We start from the raw sequence: 17,880 nt of genomic DNA on the forward strand, positions 1-17,880 counted from the left end.
GTCTCCAGTTTGTACCTGCATGAGGAGAGCCATTAAAAACAGGGTTATATAGACATCAAAAGGTAAAAAACCCCCAGAGGTTTCTGAAAGAACAAACCTTTTGGCTTTCACAATTAAAACAGTGTGTGAGCTAAATCAAAACAGCATGAAGTGGATGATCGGCGTTGTTCAGGATAGCAAAACTTCCTCTCCTAATAAACCTGGCTTACTTCACTTATTGATGAAACAAGAATGATCTAATAGCACAACCCGACTCTACGTTTCAACATGCACCAATTTGTTGGCAAAGCGACTCCTCGGCCAAGATGTGGAGGAATAATTCAACCATGAGACAAAGAAGGCAGAGAGAATTAAAAACAGAAACTTAAGCTCCCTGGGCTTTTTTCTTCCCTCCAGGCGTTTTGTGGCTTTTGAAAAAAAAAAAAAAAAATTGTTAAATTTGAAGCACAGAGTCACGTGACCAAGAAAGAAGGCTTTATGAATCACAGTGTAATTATTTCTTAGTGAGAGAGTCGGTGAGTGCGGGCCCTGTGTTTGGGGAGTGAAAGAGTGATTTTAAGAGGTAGCGACTCAGGCGAGGAGGAGGGAGGAGGAGTAGAAAGCAGGAGGGGGAGTGCTTGACGGAGTTGGAGGCTCACTGCCGGTCTGTCTTTGCCGCTGAAGGGACGCTGTTGAACGTTCACTCATCTTTTTCACCCTCTTTCATTGGCTCAAGCTGCTCATCAGACTTTTTTTTCTCAACAACTTCCTCTGGTGGCCTCCATCACTTTCGTACAAGAGCCTGTGAGTAACTTAAACCAAAGTTTGAGACTAATTGAGAAATTAAACCACTGTTTGTTTTGAATTTGATTGCTGTTAGGATAATGTTTTTTTTTTCTGAAGAAATTAAGTATTTGAGATCATTAGTCATGGTTCAGATTTCCTAAACTGTCACCAACACACACCTTTGTTTGCTCTCTGTGCTTCGGTTTGTTTTCTTCTAACTTGTTTTTCCCACAAATGTGAGCGTGACACGAGTTTCTGTGAGAATCATCTCTACCATGTGTGCTCCTGCGTGTGTGTGTGTGTGTGCATATGTGCTTATTAGCGAATGTTACCCAGGGCCCTGTGGAGCTCTTTATTATTAGCATATGTGTTAGTGTGTACAAACTTGCATGTGTTTGATGTGTATTCGCCAGAGAAGTCGCCACTCCTCGACCCTTTTTTTTTTTCTCCCCTTTTTATAAGTAGCATATGAAGACTTGGCAAAGAAAAGCATTGTTTTCCATGTTTTTTAAACAGCACCGGCTGATTTCTATGAGGAGGGAGGTGTGCCTGGTGCTCTGGTCACAGTTTGCTTGGAAGTTTGCTCGTTGTGTGCTCACAACTCGCTAGCAGAGCAGGAAGATTATTTAATGATGCTGGCGTATGCGCTCGATTAACAGGTTCTGCTTGTTACGGCCTTGCACGTGGATGACAGGTAGAGCGTCTGCATTTGGCATCAGAGCAACTTTCCTCAGCCGTTGCTTTGATTTATTGCTCCTGAATCGCCTGGGCAATGACCAGACCGCTGTTTCAAGTTTTGCACCTGCTATACAATGCTTATTTCCCCCAGGGGGGTCTGACGTAGGTGAGACACAAAGTGTGGGTCTAAGTGAAGTGACCCGGCATGAGGGATCTCTGTTGGAAAGCCAGGAATAACGATATCGGCCTCCGCTGACATCTGGATGAGAGAAGAGGTGCTCATCTCTGAGGCGCAGAAATGTCCCTGTCCTCCCCTCTTATTCGAGGACAGACTGCCCACATGACATGGAGATTCACCTCCATGTCAAACTAAATGAGAGTTTTACATTCCAGATATGTGCATGCTCATGGTATTATAAGTGTAACTGAATTTAAGCTTTTATGTCCTCAAGAGGAGCCTTTCACTATGCATGCATTCACCTCTCATATATTGCATAGATTATGTCACCATATTATCACTATGAATGGGGTAATTTGCAAAGAATGCTGGTGGATACGTTTATTATAGTTTTTGAATTATCTTAATTCAAAAGATCTGATTTAAAAAAAATCTTGTTAAAATGACATCATTACTTTTCATCACTGCATACATATTGAGAGGTATGTTTTTCATAGCAAAAACACGTCAAATCATGGAACTGTGAAGGAACAGTGGTGAACACAAGAGTTTGTGTTGCAAAATCTGCCAACAGCCTTGTCTTTGTGAAGTGGCTCAGCGAGCGGTAAATCAGGGAGTTGTTGATACCTGTCTCTTTCTGGAATTTCTATTGCAATTAAGGACGAGTGCAGGGAGGGGGAGGAGCGAGCCAGGTGATCTTCAGGGGAAGATGGGGTGGGGTGGGGCGGTGGGGTTCGGCTGCCACCGCGCTATAATTAACATGGGAACTATTTGCACACCATTTCCTCTGTCTATTTTTGCAGGTGTGCTACTCTGATGGCGAGGATTTACATTTTTGTCCTGCTCCCGAGCTCTCATTAAAAGGGACTTAAACAAATATAAACTTGTGTGAGATTATGGTGTTGAGCAGGTAGTGCTTTCATGCATGCACATGTGTGCGTGTGTGTGTGTGTCTTTGGGCCTGCTTGGGCTGCTTTAACTCCTGTGGCTAGAGGCGGCGATGGTGGTGAAACCCAGCTATTATGCTCTGCTTCATACAGGGAAAGGATTGTTCCCCACTTCATTGAGCCAAGGTGGGAAACACCTTCACAGTCGCCAGTGTGAGTCCCCCTGCAATTACTGCATGACACATTTAGTCACATCAAACCTTTTCACTTCAAGAGACGTTTAGAAAAGCAGCAATTATTGCCGTCGTTGTTAAAATAACACAGCATGTTAGTTATTGCAGGTATAATAATGTTAACTGTAACAGGTTTAGCATTATTTTGAATTTAATAGATGGAGTCAGTGTCAATAGCAGTCACAAATAGTTGAAAATGATTTAGGTTACATTTATTTTTATTCATCTTGACCATGACTGTGAGACCACTCTGGTTAAATAAAGACTTTAGTATTGTTACTATTACTGTTTTATGTTAATGCATATGCTTAAATGAATATCTGGAACAAAAAATAAATATTAAGTACTATTTCTTTCTGAAGTTCTACTTTTTATGGAAGTTTATTAGTCAGGCTATCTGCTGTGGTAGCCAGACAGCAGTTGGCTGCCAAACAGAATGTTTTTGGTTATTTGGCTGGAAATATTTCCAAAACCCTAAATTTATCTTTTAATTTTGTGGGTGAAATCGCCTTGGAGCCTTCTTAGCAGCCAGGCAACCCGCTGAGTCCTGCAAAAACAAAGTCTGGTGGGACAGCACTGTATGCCCCATATATATATATATATATATATATATATATATATATATATATATATATATATATATATATGCAATGAATTAATACAATTAGAACTTTAGAGATAAAGGCCGTGGACTTGATAAAGCTACACTGGTTACATTAAGTGAAATGGTAAATGACTTGTACTTGTTTAGAGTTTTATCAAGTCCAGAGGACCCCAAAGCAGTAGGTGGTTAAATGTTACCTCTGTGTAGCGCATATTCTACAGATATCAAATATATTGACATTTATTGGTGCTGTCATAGAACCAACAGTGTAAAAACAACTCAGACAGGAGAAGTAACAATCCCAATCAAACTATGAGTTTTTTTTAGGTTTGCAAACATTGTTAAATACTTTGTTGCCATTACAATAAATTATCTTTTTTTTATTTTTATTGATTTATAACAATACAATGCAGTGACGTGCGGTCAGGGGAGGCAGGTGAGGCAGTGCCTCACCAGCCATCATGGAAAGAAAGAAAATATATAATCATAAAGTAATTTAAATTGTTATATTCATCCGGTGGTTTGTACTAAAAAATATTTATTTTTCATGTAGCTTCACCAATTTCGATTTTTATTTGTTCAAAATCGCTGAATTTTCTTATTTTCCCATTCAAATGCTTGGAAGCGATGCCGGTGAGGCAGCAGCGAGCTCTGCCTCACCTTGGATTGCGCAACCCCTGGCTCTGCGCTGGCTGCTAAGCGGAGAGAGCATGTTGCTGTACGGCGTCAATAAAATGGTTTAAACAAATTTAATATGTGAACTTATTTCCAATAATTTAGCTTATGTATATAATGTACAGTGCTTTTTGTCACCAACTGTGTTTGTGTAACGTGTTTCGTGTAATGAGCGATTATAAACGGCAGAGAACAGGTTCGAGGTGAGGCAGGCAGTTCTCTTGCCTCATGGCAGGGGGCGCTCAAGATCCCAGACGTTCGTCTTGTTCACTCCTCAACTGCCGAGTAAGTGACAGCGAGCTAGGCTAAACGATTCGGGAAGCAAGTCAAGTGCAGCGATAGATTATAATAGAGATAGTGATTTTTTTCCTCTCGCTTATCCCGACTTTCGACATGGATGACTACATTACAACACTAAAAAAGTTTTCTCAAGTGGACTTTCAATCAAAGCAGGTAAGACAGTAATAACATTTATTTTGTTTTGTTTTTTAAGGAAATGTGTGTTTTGTGAGCTACAGTTTGTATGTGTAAGAATGCAGAAGTGAAACATAACCTGTAAACTGCTGTCAATCTATGCATCTATTTGCAAATCTGATTCTGATGACGTCAGTGCCTCACCAGCTATGAACCTCACCGCACGTCACTGATACAATGCAGAACAGATCATTCCTGGCACAAAACTTTGAAATTGTAGGAAAAGTTTTAAAAACAGTTGCTTTATAAAACTTTGAATCAGGCTTTGAATACGCTACCTAACTTTTACAGTTGGGTAGCGTCATCCTTGATTTATACTAAAATGCCTTCCTCAACGCAGAGTATTTCAGTGACCTCTAAATCATAGGAACAAGCTGTCTGGACGAATTTATTATATCACAAAATGTTTTATGACTTCTCATTCTCTCCATAGCATTCTCTAAAACTACAATAACAAAAAGAAGTGGCAATTCAAGTTTAATGATTTACCAACTCCAAGAAAAAAAAAAGGCATAATCACACCTCTGAGTGGCACTCCTAAAGAACACCTCTGTGAGACGAATCGTCTCCCGGTGGTGCCTCTTTTCATTGTTGGAATAAGCAAATATGTGTTTGTGGGATGCCAGGAGGCGGCAGATGTCAAACAAGTTTCAGTTGAAGGAATGCAGGTCTGTTTGGAAACACCGGACCGTCTGTCACTCTGCGTCTCACCCGGAGCCATTAGGCGGCCCGGCCTCTTGAAAGACTGGAAGCTGTCAGCTCTCGCATCAGATAATGAGCGGCAACAATATTGTTTTCACTGCCAAAATACTGCTGACGCCAGCAACCAGATCAGATAATGCTCTTGTGATCATGTTTCAGTATGAACACTATAATTTCTGTGTAAATCTCTGGTTCCTATAAATCTCTGTGATGATTCTTTGTGGGCCCCTTTTTTTTTTTGCATGCTGCAATGATGCTTTCAGTTGGAAAATCCATGACTGTGTCGGCTCAGTTCGGAGGACGCATGGACTGTGAAATCATTGTTTAACTGCTGGGCTAGCATGACTTCATGTGCAAACCGAGCTTAAACATACCGTTCTCTGTTTCAAGCCTTTTCCTTCGCAAAGTTTCTGAGCGTAAATCACTCGTCGATGTTGACAGTTGGAAGACGTGACGCTGAAAGAACATGCTCAATTTTCTGTCAAAAAAAAAAAAAAAGAACATAACTAGTCAGTGCTTTCCCTGCCAGGATACATGGCACGGTTCATCTTTCTTCAGGGAGTGAATTTACAGCTCAGCCCCTCTAGTAAGGCTTTAGAGTTGCTGCTCTGTGCAAATTTGACAGTTTTTTTTTTTTTCCTATTTTCCATTTAGAAACTCTGTGGCTGTTTCAGTTGGAAACGTGGCAGAAAAAAAAACAACTTGTGAGCTCAATCAGAAACGTAGCAGCGGCTTTCAGAGAATCTGTATAAATATCCACTGAAACCAAGATTAAAAGTCACCATTGTGTGGCGTTCCTCTTTGATGAGAGCATGAATCATGCACGTGTAAACAAAGCAGGGAACGTTACAGCACCTTTAATCCTGCTGCTATACGCCAAGCGATCGCCCGCGGTTTCATGCGCTGACTAAAAGCAAGCGCCTGCCTTGGTGTTGGTGTGATGCAGAGCTTCCTGAGATGCTGTGATTTATTTGTTATGTTTGACTCCAGTTCTTCTTTTTGCCCGAGGGGGCCTCACGCTGTCACAACGGTTAAAGCACAATTGCTGTTTTGCTCACTCAGGATTTGATATCCTTTGTTTGACAGATTTTAGTCTCTGGGAACTGTTTTCCCCTTGCTCTGTGCTTCTCTCATGCATCATTTTTCTTTCTGCGTCATCTCTTTTTTTTTGTGTTGAAATTCAAACTCTTGAGCAAACAAGAGAATCTTATTCATTCTGATCGTGTCCCGTCTTGCAGTCCTGCCTCCAAATTGCCTGCCTGCTTGATTGGGTTCATTTTAAATGATACATGATGTCATGCACTGATAAAAATCGATGGATTACCTCAAGTGCAACCAATAAGTCTACTTCAATCTGATGAGCTGCTGTGAGGTCTGACACTGCTATTTACACAAACATGGTAAGTAAATTTAAACTGAACTTCTTAGGCTAGGTTGGAAAGTCCCCACAGGAACAAACCCACCCAACACTGGCCATGGCACTTTTTGCCTGCCTGCCTCCTTTGTGCTCCCTAGGCTTGTGGGGGAACGTGGAACCCCTCAATGCCCATTTGGCCCTGCCTTACAGCGGATGAGGTCACTCCAAATTCCCCCTGTCCCCTTATAGTCCCAGACGGGCCAGCTAAATGAGCCAACCACAGGACCCGACATAAAACTTAAATGGCTCTGTAAAAAGCTGCCAAGCTGACGTGACTCATTAAAAAGCCCTGGCGCCAACTCTTTTTATTAATTCATTATTGTGTTTGGAGGGCGTAAAGTCACAGTGTTCTGTTTTCAAACGTCGCCTCTGTGTGCTGTAGCTCGTTATTTTTCAGTACCAGCCTTTTTCACGTTCATTTTTTCTTTTTTTTTTTTTTTCTTTTTAAATTCAACTGTACAGTGGCACTGCGGTTTACTGGGTGGTGCTTCCTCCAGCTTGTTTGTCATCAGATGTTTGAGACTTCACCTGTTGCTGTGATCTCCCCTATCAATACTTTTGAATCATTTTGTCTTCTCCTCCTACTCTTGAGTTTACAGAGGTTGTAAAAACAGTCTACACAACCCTGTTACAATAATAAATTAAATGTTTTTTGTGTTTAAACAAATGAGACCAAGATAAATAATTTCTGATTTTTTTTCCACCTTTAATATGAGATTTATCATGTATTTATGTAACTACATAACAAACCTGTTAAAGGGAAATTTTGAAACATAAATAGGAAAAAAAATTGTTTTTGCATTAATTACACACATAAACTAATACTTTGTTAAACTATCTTCCAAAACTGATTACTCTCATATATATCTCAGTTGTCCTAGTATGGTTTTATTGGCATTTGTTTATTTGCTTCCTTTAACAAAAGCTGGAGTTAAAAATTTATTTCATTGTGTCTTTGTACAGTATTGGTTAGAAAAAAAAGGTAGAAAAACTGCGCTACCGCTAGATGATGCCTCAAGATGCTGTCGTCTTGACAACAGCTTTTGACTTGGACCTCACATCAAAAGCTCCACAGAGATCGTCCAAAGTATCAGAGGCATGGCATTGTTAAAAGGTAAACAATGCCATGGAGCTAGGAGCGGGAAATAAAAAAAAAATCCAGGCATCATAGAATTTTCTTTTTAAAATAAAAAATCTCAAGCCTGGCAAAATTTTGCAAAAACAGGTTTCATGTTTTGTAGCATGTAGAAAATTGTGCTATGGTCTGATGTAAACAAGGAAGACTTTTTTGCCATAATTCTATAAGGTAGCACTATTAATTACAGTGAAGCATGGTGGTGGCACCATTGTGGTTTTGGAGAGGGGGTTTATTCAGCTCAAATTGGAGCTCTGTCCCTTCAAGGTGGAGGGACTTCTGAACAATACCAAATACCAATCTGTGTTGGCACAAAACCCTGAAATTTGTGTTAGAAAGCTGAAGATGAAGTTTATATTTCTGCATAACAACGACCCAAAACATACACCCAAAACAACAAAAGAATGGCATCAGCAGAAGAAGATGAAGGTTTTTCAAATGACAGCCAGAACTAATATCTAGGATTTATTTGAAAAAACAGTTTCAAAGTGCTAGCAAAAATGATGGGTGCACAGTACAAAAGAACCATTAGAAAATGGATATCCATCACTTAGTCCATATTAAAAGTGAAGAAATATCAATATTGAGAGTTGGTTATATCAATTGTTGGACTCAAAGAGTAAACTAGAAAGATTACCAGGTCAGGATGCAGCATGCTGATCGACTCCCACCCAAACAGACTCAGTGCTGCAATTAAGTCTGCACACATTTGTCAGCCTTTTTAAAAAATTATTTTTACCATGAAATACTTTAGTTTGTTCCCTGATTTATTTGAATCTAGAGAAGAAATACATGGTTTGGGTCCACAAAATAAATGTGGAAAAAGCTTTGAAATGAGCACAGATTACAGAAACCAGGCATTTTAATAGGGGTGTGTTGATTTTTATATCCTCTGCATTGTGCTGCCTTTACGAGTGCCTCTTTGAGTTCATGAAGGAGATATCCAAATAGGCCAAACACTAGCCAAGGAAACCCAGGCTGGACACACACCAGACACACACACACACGCATAGTGGTATGGTGCTGGCAGCTGTTTTTCTAGTGTATACCTCTTTTCCCCATTAGTCCCATTGTGAAATCTTCTACTGACGTAATTTTGCATTTGCAGGTAAATGGAACCTCTGCATAGGGTCATTCTGCAAGTTGGATAAGGTGTAACGGGATAGAAACGGAGGGGTTTTGAGGCAGGTAATCCAAGCAAGTTTTGGTGATGAACTGGGAAGCAAGAGAACCAGAAAGAGGAGAAGAAGAAAGATGGTAGTCTGCGTTGGCAGGATTGGGGGTGAGGGAGGGTGGGTGCCTGTCGGTGGCTGCTTCTTCCTGAAACGTGGCCACCCTAGCCTGCCTGGGCCCTGGATGCACATGTGGAACAGTTTACTGTAATGGAACTCTAAATTAGTGGTGGTTTGAAGCTGCCTGCAGCAGTAGGGTGTAATTAACTGGCTCTGTTGAAAGAGAGAGAGCCAGAAAGAGAGGCAGGGTGGGAGCCAGAGCCTTGGAAAAAAGGCATGGGGTGAGAAGTCTGTGTGCGTGTGTCTGCGTGTGTATTCGTGCTTAAGCTCTCACACACATATGACGTGTGGAGTTTTTTTGGGTGCCTGATTGCATGTGTATGTGTCAGAAAGTGTGCGCTGCATATGTGGAAAGCGTTCCCAGTTTTTCTTTTTTTTTTTATTTCCCAAGCATGGCGCCACCCCTTAGTGCCCCCAAGTGCCCAGACCCCGTCACTGTTCCTCTGTGGGTTTTCTTCTTCTTCCTTTTTTCACTCAGTTCAGCAGTTCACCAGTTCAGCCTTAGATCTTTTCTCCCCCCACTCCCTCCCCTCTTTTCTTTGTTTATACCGAATTCATTACCAAGATTTTTTTTTCCCCCTGTCTTTTCTCCCAGATTCACAAGCCACAGCAGTCCCAAATTCCTTGGCTCTGCTCTTTTTCAAAGCCACATTTTAAAAAACAAGCTGATCACACCACCCACTCATGGAATCACTCGGAGGAAGCAAAAGGCAAATAAAGAAAACAATTTTTTTTCCAGGTTTTTTTTTTCGTCTTTTTTCCCCCACTTTCTTGCGCCGAAAGTCAACAGTGGGGGCATAACTGCAGCCTTGTGTGAGTGTGCCTACTGCGAGCAGTCAGAGTGATGAGCAGCTTGCAGGAGGTCAGAGCCAAAATGACTCTGTGGGATTGGAGCCCAACTTGAAGGGAAGATAGTTGGAAGTGACAGCATCAGTTAGCAATCAGTGGATCTCATTTTCCTCATCCATCCACCCCTCCCCCCCTTCCCTTCTTCATGCTCCGGACCCCGTGTCTGGGCCTCTGCTCCGGGGGTTAGAGGCAAAGAGGCAGGCTGCTGTGCTAGGCTGGCAGCAGAAACAGAAGAGGTCTTTATAGTGGAGTTCTGGTGATTTAAATCATATGGCATAGCCTGGAATCACTGTAGAAGTCTGGAAACTCTTCAAAACTAAAGGAACAAGAGCTTTCTCTCTCTTTCTTTTTCATTCCTATTTATTCCTACTCCCTCCCTCCTTCCTACTCGTCCTTGTTACAACTTTTTCCAAACTTCTTTGTTCCGTTTTCGCTCTCTCAGTTCTAGTTTTTTTGGGGGGTTTTTCTTCCAGTTTTCCTCTCCAAGCCCACTCATTTATTTACCTTGCTTGTCTTTATCAGTTATGGTTCAGGACATCCCATCCTTCCCAACTCCCACTTTCCTTCCACTTCCCTTCTCATCATACCTGTTAGTATGAACTTTACACACTCGTCTTTCATTAAAGCTACAAATGAACGTTTCACTGTCTCACAATGGAGATGGATGCTAAAATAAACTACAGATTTTATCCTTAGATTCATGCCAGTTAGAACCACTTGTTTTGATTTATGGTGTGAGTTTCTTTGTAAGAAGTGACACAGTTTCTGTGCTCTCTCCTCCTCAGAACGCTGACTGGATAAGTGCCTCGAAGTGGACCCCGGCTTTCCCTCAGCACTTCACTGCTTACTCTGAGGACTCTGATTTTGGCTCGGTGGAGTTTTTTTTTTTAAGGGGCGTTAGAAGAGCCTCGGAGGCCTGCTACGGGCCCCTGGGTGCTCTGTCGACATGGCTACCAACAGGGAGCAGCAGGTGGGTCACTTGACCGGCTTCCCGCCTGCTGTCTACCCCTTCCCCTTCAACTCCATGAGAAGTCACTCCCCCTTTGACCTGCTAGCCAACAGCAGCCTGTTTGGAAGATTTGGGGCTGACCTGCCAAAGGAGATGGCTGCTCTCTGTAAGTTTTTCTTTTCATCAATATGTGGGTTTTACTTAGCTCTCACTTGCCACTTGTGTCTCAGCTGAAGGTGCAAACATTGGAAAGTGAAATGCCTTGAAAGTGATTTTTTTATAACACCGTTGAATTTTTTCCACATATTATGTTACAACCACAACCTTTAATGTGTTTCAACTAGATTTTATGTGATAGACAGAAAAAGAACTGTGAAGTAGAGGGAAAGTACATGGCTTTTCAAAAATATTAGTATAAAGAAATATGAAACATTGCAACCACCTACCTTTCAGAAGGCCCCAGAGGTTTTCCAGAGGACATTAATGAGTAAATAGCATTTTGAAGCTCAAGGAACATAGACAGGGAAAGGACAAAGTGGTAGAGAAGTTTACTCAGTAGTAGGTGAGATGTTCAAATTAACTCCATTGGCAGTAGAAATCCACAGCTCTACTGCCAATGGAGTAGAGCTGTGTTACAAATATTACAACAAACTCCACAGACCTGGCCTCTGAGTACACAAAGCCATAATTTTCAGTTTGCCACAAGCCATGCAGAGGTCAGAGCAAAACGTGTGAAAGGTGTCAGATGAAAGAACAGTTGAACTTTTTAGCCTACTTTTCAAAGCTCTTGGTGTGGCGAAAAGCGAACACCCTGAGAATATCGGCCCCGTCCCAGTGAAACATGGTGGTGTCAGCGTCATGCTGTGTGGAAAAATGGAAGCTGGTCAGAGTTGATGGAGGAATTAGATGGAGTAACACACCGGACAGTTTTAGAGAGTGCGAAAGGGACTGGGACGGAGTTGGACATTAAAAACAAAACCAGAAGTGCAAGGGAATGGTTTACGTCATTGCATATTCTTGTAAAATTTCATAGCTAAAGCCAATCAAAAATGTGTGGCATGACTTTAAAACTGCTGCTTACAGACAGTCCATATCCAGTCTAACAGTGCTGGAGCTATTCTGCAAAGAGATGGAGGCAAAAACCTACACAACGCTGGATGTGCCCCGAAAGATTTGCAGAAGGAAAAATGACAAACAGTGGTCCTACAGAGTAATAACTATAGGGGAATTGCAGCAATTGCAGGTCGTGCATTGTAGTTTTTTTTTTTGTTTTTTTTACTTTTAGTGACATTTGAAAACCAAGCATTCCTTTTTTGGTCCATTTTACAGCTTCACAAAAGTTTATATTTTTTATCTATCACATAAAATTTCACTAAAATACATTAAAATTTGTTGATAAAAAATGACAAAAGGTAAGAAAAGTCAAGGAATACAAATACATTTACAAGGCAGAGTAAATTACCATCAGCTTAAATTTCTGATGCAAACTGGATAGTGGAACTGATACAACTATTTAAATTGCACTTCATTATGTGTAATTTTGTGATAAAATGGAAAATGTAAGAGTGTGATATAGGATGAGTGGTAGAAAAAGAACGAGGGGAAAAAACCCCATCTGCTTTCATCAATACAATGATTATTCTGCTCCTGTGGTTTCCTTATATGCATGGTGCTTGTAGATGATGTGGTTATGACCACACACTCTGGCTGCTGCTTCTCCGGGGTGTGCGTGTGTGTGTGTGTCTGCGTTCGCACGCGCTTGTATAAGGCAGACAACCCACAAGTCTGAAAGAGGAGACAAAACAACATTCTTTCTTTGTGAGATGATGAATAATGAGCAACAACAAGTATTTGAAAATGAGCCATATTGCAGTTCTTTATTCAGGCAGAGTTTACCACAAACCTATTTGAAGAGGCAAAGGTGATCAGGAGGCCGTATTCAAAGCACATTTTTTAGGCTCCTCTGATGTCTCTTGTAGTTGTCATTGTGGCCACAGGGGGTGCTGCTGTCCTCTGCAGTGCCAAACTGGGATGATGTATGGGAAAAGTAGCACAAAGAGGAGATTGTTGGACATCCGCAGTGTTTTTGTGACATGCAAAAATAAACAAACAAAACAAAACTAGCCAGACTAGACGCACGATGTGGATGCACGTCGCTCGTTGTTGAAACCACCTGCTTCTCTTTAAAACCGGAAATCTACAGCAGGATTCTGGGACAGGGTGGATCCTCGTTCAAAACTGTTGCAGCACTGGAACCAAATCAGGTTGCTAGTTTGAGAGAAAGGAAGCCTGAAAGGGAGGAGAAAGAATAAAACCTTCTGTTGATTTAAAGGTAAGCAGGAGTTATTTGAAATCTGACCTGACTGAGGAGGTGGTGGGTGATAATGGGTGTGGGTGGCAACAGCTGAGCCCCCCCACTCCCGGCGCCCCCCAATCTCCCTCTGCCTATGTATGCAGTCCCCTTTTCGCCCCAACCGCAGCATGCCTGAGCACCTCTCCAGCTTTTCAGCCGTCAATCACCACCTCACCCCCACCTCCTCCTTCTTACCGCTGCTGCCCACCTAATCCTCGAGGTATTTTCAGAAAGAGAGAGAGGGAAGGAGAAAGAGAGAGAGAGAGAGCACCTGGGGGTAATGTCCCAGTGTGGTGGAATCCAGGAACACGCCCTGCAAGAAAAATACACAGATGCACACGGGCAAACAGAGCATCAGAGTCAATCTTCCCACAGACTCTCTTCTGCACACACACACACACACACCCCCACCCCCACACACAACACACACAGCACTTCTTTCATCTAAAAACTAGAAGCATACCCCCGATACAGAATGAAAATCCCACTGCACTGACAGATGGATTCTTTTTAGACTTTTTTTTTTAACCCTGGCATGAGTTAAAACAAAAACAAGTATCAAAGCACAAACAGACACAGGCAACCACATGCACTGGCTCTTCATACGCGGCTACTTGTACGGACACATCCATGTTGGCAGTGGTATCGTTCTCAGGGGCGAAAGGGGGTGTATTTAGCTGAAGCTCGTTGTCAGGGCTGAAACAAGGCTCTATCCAAAGATTGGATCAAGATTGCTGTGACAGCTAGCTTCAACTCAGCTCAATTATACATGTTTAGCTTTTTTTTTTTAGCTGTGATCACTTTGATAAATAGAAATACTGTATGTATGTTGTTCCTTTACTGATTGCCGCTGTGATTTCAAAAAGGATTCATACTGTGAAATGTTTTGCATTTTGTCAAGTTGTAAACTTTTATGTGGTAGTCCAGTATGTTTTTGCAAAGGGTAAAATGATTTTCTAAGCATTTTGTTTAAAAAAAACAAACAGACCTATAAACAGATGTACACTCTGGTACCTCAAAATAATACCCAATGCCACAGACTCCTTTTAAAAAGTCATCTAATTATTTAGGCAACACCGATTGTGGGTAATTTAATTTCCTCATGAATACAGCTGTCCTGTGAAGGCCTCAAAGCAAGATAATGAACTGGAGGAGCTGCAGAAATCCACAGCTAAGGACTGAGAGGACAGATATTAGTGGAAAACTCCATGACTCTGGCTTTAAAAGAAGCCTGGGAAAACAAAAGACATTATTGAAAGAAAGCCACAAAAACATATGGTGGAAGGCACCATGTTTAGAGGAGACCAAACTGAACTTTTTGAATTAACAATGGAAATCAAGCTGAACGCAACAAAACATGGCAGTGTCATTCTGTCTGAGTTTTTTCTTTAGCAGGGATGAGAAAGTTGGTTAAAGTGGATGGAGGAAATTGATTTACAGGGACATCCTAATAGAGCCAGCAAAGACAAAACAGTTAAAAACTGGTGGCCACATAACCCCAAAAGACTTGCAGCTGTCTGTTCGTCTGTCCCACAGACACAGTAATTCAATTTTTTAATGTGAAAAACGTAAAGGGATATGAATTTTTTTTGTATACCCATTGAATTATTTTACAGTGCTTTTGTAAAGGGCTCTACAGTAATTGGGACAATTATTAAACATTCTGATATTTCAGTGCAGATTTACTACGATATTTTAATATATGCTTCTTTTCTCGATAAACAGATTAATTCTAAAAACTCTTAAACTCTTCAGCACTCCATCATAGTTTCCACTTGAAATTGTGGCAGCTCAGTGGAAAACTTTATCAGCTTTTAAAACATCCCATTGCTGGATCTCTTGACAAGGAATGTTACAAGTCATTTTGCTGACAGCAGTCTCATTCCCGGCTCTCTTAAAGCCTTGCTGGGAAGACAAAGGGACTTGGTCTGGACATTCCCCAGACTCTGTTTTTCTTTTCCTTCCACTTTTTTTTTTTTTCTTGAAAAGTTGTCCTAACAGTCCTGCTCATTGTTGTCAGGCCTGTCTGAAGGCTATCCTGTGAAAATACCTTCCACATGCAGGGCACTGTGGTTATTTATGTGGGTTTCTGAGCTTAATATACTGAGCTCTATCTTCTTTCTCAGCTTCAGCGCTCTGTATTTGAAGTCAGTAAGTGACAGACACCAACCTTTGTCAGGCGTGCATTACTGCGCCGACCTGTCGGGGCACCTCCAGTAATGACGCTCGATTTTGGCACAGGAGTGTCTTTGGAAATACCTGTTCTGCACAGAGCTGGGAAGAGACCGAAGCTTAAAGGAACGGAGTGAACTGGCCGGCATTTTTTTATCCCCCAATGTCATTAAAAGGAGGAAGATGGCCCAGGAAATATGAGTCATGTGACCATGTGGGTGTGATTTCCGTCACTGCTGTCTATATATCTGAATGAATGTGCTCATCATCCGTGACAAGGTCTGACGGTTCCTTTGTGCAGTTTGTAACAGAGACTGTTATCAGTTTATCCCTGTCATTATGGGAGTCCTTCACACAAACAGTTGGAAGTCCATTAAGGCAGCTTACTGTGTGATAACATCGTCACTGAGCCCTGAAACACCTCTTTAAGCTTTTGCCAATCATGGCGAGAGCTCAGCCCCCCCAAGTCAGCCACAGGGATGTTTTGAAAAGTTAGTAGGTCATTTCCCTCAGCTCATATGGCCTGGCCCAAAATCACAACCCCTTCCAAGAGTTCTGACTTTCCCCCTCACAATGTAATTTGTCGGGTTACGCTAAGTAAAAAAAAAACAACATAGATGAGAGGTCCAGTTGTGAATGACGGAGGAGTGGAATAAAAAGCATCATATTAATAGAATGGAATGAAAAGCTTGTTGAAACCTGTACAGAAAGCGACTCAGCTGTGCCTCTGGTGGAGGCTAGGTGACAAGTCGGTGTAGTGCACAAAGAGCAAACATCACAAACTAAAAGCAGGCGGAGAGTCCTTACTGCAGCAAAGTTATCCCCATGTGGTGATTTTGTAACACTCACACTTGTATGAAAGATTCTTTCTGATGAGATTTGTTGTATGAAAATGCTTAAGTGAAGAAGAGAGACTCCAAATGGGAGGACTTCTCCTTCGGAGGCAAAGCAGAGCACAGACAGCACATTGTAGCACATTATTTATTTTCTTAAGTTTTGGTTTCAGCCTGCCACTACCAGGGGTGGTGAAGTTCTTGTTGATGTAGGCTTAGATATGTCTGGATGCACATGTCCGTGGTTTGGTGGGCGAGGTGTATATTTAGAAAAAGACAGGGAGATGGAAGAGAAAGTGATTTATGTAAGGAAATAAAAATATGGTCACAGCTCTGCTACTTCTCACATGCAGGTAGAAACGTCTTTACATTGTCAAGGAATGACACGTTTATTTTGAAACAGAAAGAGGCAGCTGGTTGATATGAGTAGTCACCTTCCTGTTTGCTCTTGAGAGCAAAATTAATCTGGGTCTAGGGGACCAGTTTAAAAGAAACATCACAAGGTCATAAACACAGAAGACAATAACATATAGGATAACAATATAACACCGAGGTGAAATGCATTCAACTTGCAAAGATATTCACTCTCTTTCAACTTTTTTGCATTGGGTCACATTTTAATATATTTTATTGCTGTTTTTATATGATAAATTAACACACAGTAGAAATGATTTCAATTTCTATACAGATAAAAATCTGAAAATTGAGGCATATATTTGCATTCGCCCACCTTTAGTCAATACTTCATAGAACCACTGTCTCCTGCAGTTAGAGCTAGGCCTGTCATTAACCATCCAGCAAAATTAACAGCTTTTGCTGGATGGTAAATTGTCCCAGATATTATTGCAATAAACTGTAATATTGTTGTCGTGAGGCCATTTTCAATTAATAAGACTAATAAACGTTTTGTAGTAAAATTTTCCAAAGAACACTTCGCACTTGAACTGGAACACATTTTAAATATCCAAAATAAAACCCAACCAAAAATAATACTGAATACCTGAAACCTTAAATACTGAAACTGTAGATGAATTGAATTAAGTGTCTGTAACCAAATTGCCCTTCAAAAGAAATATTAATCATCAGAATGATCAGGTTAATTTCATTGTGCGATTAATTGATCAATTGATTAGTTACTTATTTTGACAGGCTTAGTTAGAACTGTGAGTCTTTTGGGGTTTTACACATCTCCAGGGTAATATTTGTACTCACTCAGGTTGGACTTCAGTTGGATTTAGGTTTAGGACTTTAACTTGGCCATTCAAACACATGAAGATGCTTTGATCAAAACCAGGGCTGTACAATGCTATTCTACAAATTTTGAAAGCATGCCAACTCCAAACACACCTGGAGGACTGGATTTGAGCAGCCCGGGTCTTAATCCTTCCACTTCCTGCAGCTCTCTCTGTGTTTATTACTGTTGTGCTGGTGGAGGATGAACCTGTGCATAAACTGCCGGCCTTTTGCAGCCACTCACAGGTTTTCTTCCAGGATTGCGTTGTATTTACGGGCATCAAACTTCCCACGAACTCTGACCAGCGTCTTTGTCCCTGTTGAGAAAAAGTTATTCCCACAGCATGATGTTGCCAGACTTACTGTATATACACCATTGACATGGTAGCCAGTGGACATCTAAGTAAAAACGTAGCAATGTTTTTTTTTTTATAATTAATTCCAAGTTATT

General features: G+C 41.2%; 1 protein-coding gene and 1 long non-coding RNA gene across 3 annotated transcripts in view; one reads left to right on the forward strand and one right to left on the reverse strand.

Moving 5' to 3' along the window:
* The window catches only part of rarga (retinoic acid receptor gamma a), a 57,184-nt gene that overhangs the window by 6,955 nt on the left and 32,349 nt on the right, over nucleotides 1–17,880 (forward strand). The window contains exons 1-2 of one of the 2 annotated variants that reach the window (XM_032574911.1): nucleotides 569–783; nucleotides 10,675–11,004. In XM_032574911.1, coding sequence (XP_032430802.1) covers nucleotides 10,836–11,004 — 169 coding nt within the window. In that variant the 5' untranslated portion in view covers nucleotides 569–783; nucleotides 10,675–10,835. Of the gene's footprint in view, nucleotides 1–568; nucleotides 784–10,674; nucleotides 11,005–17,880 lie in introns of those variants that run through there. The other variant, XM_032574920.1, reaches the window with a different exon arrangement.
* LOC116727482 (uncharacterized) lies at nucleotides 12,689–14,799 on the reverse strand. Its single transcript, XR_004340805.1, has 2 exons — nucleotides 12,978–14,799; nucleotides 12,689–12,864 (listed from the first exon to the last, which is right to left on the reverse strand). It is a non-coding gene; the product is annotated as an uncharacterized LOC116727482 (long non-coding RNA).

This window comes from Xiphophorus hellerii, chromosome 1 (genome assembly GCF_003331165.1).
Source record: "Xiphophorus hellerii strain 12219 chromosome 1, Xiphophorus_hellerii-4.1, whole genome shotgun sequence".
NCBI lineage: Eukaryota > Metazoa > Chordata > Actinopteri > Cyprinodontiformes > Poeciliidae > Xiphophorus > Xiphophorus hellerii.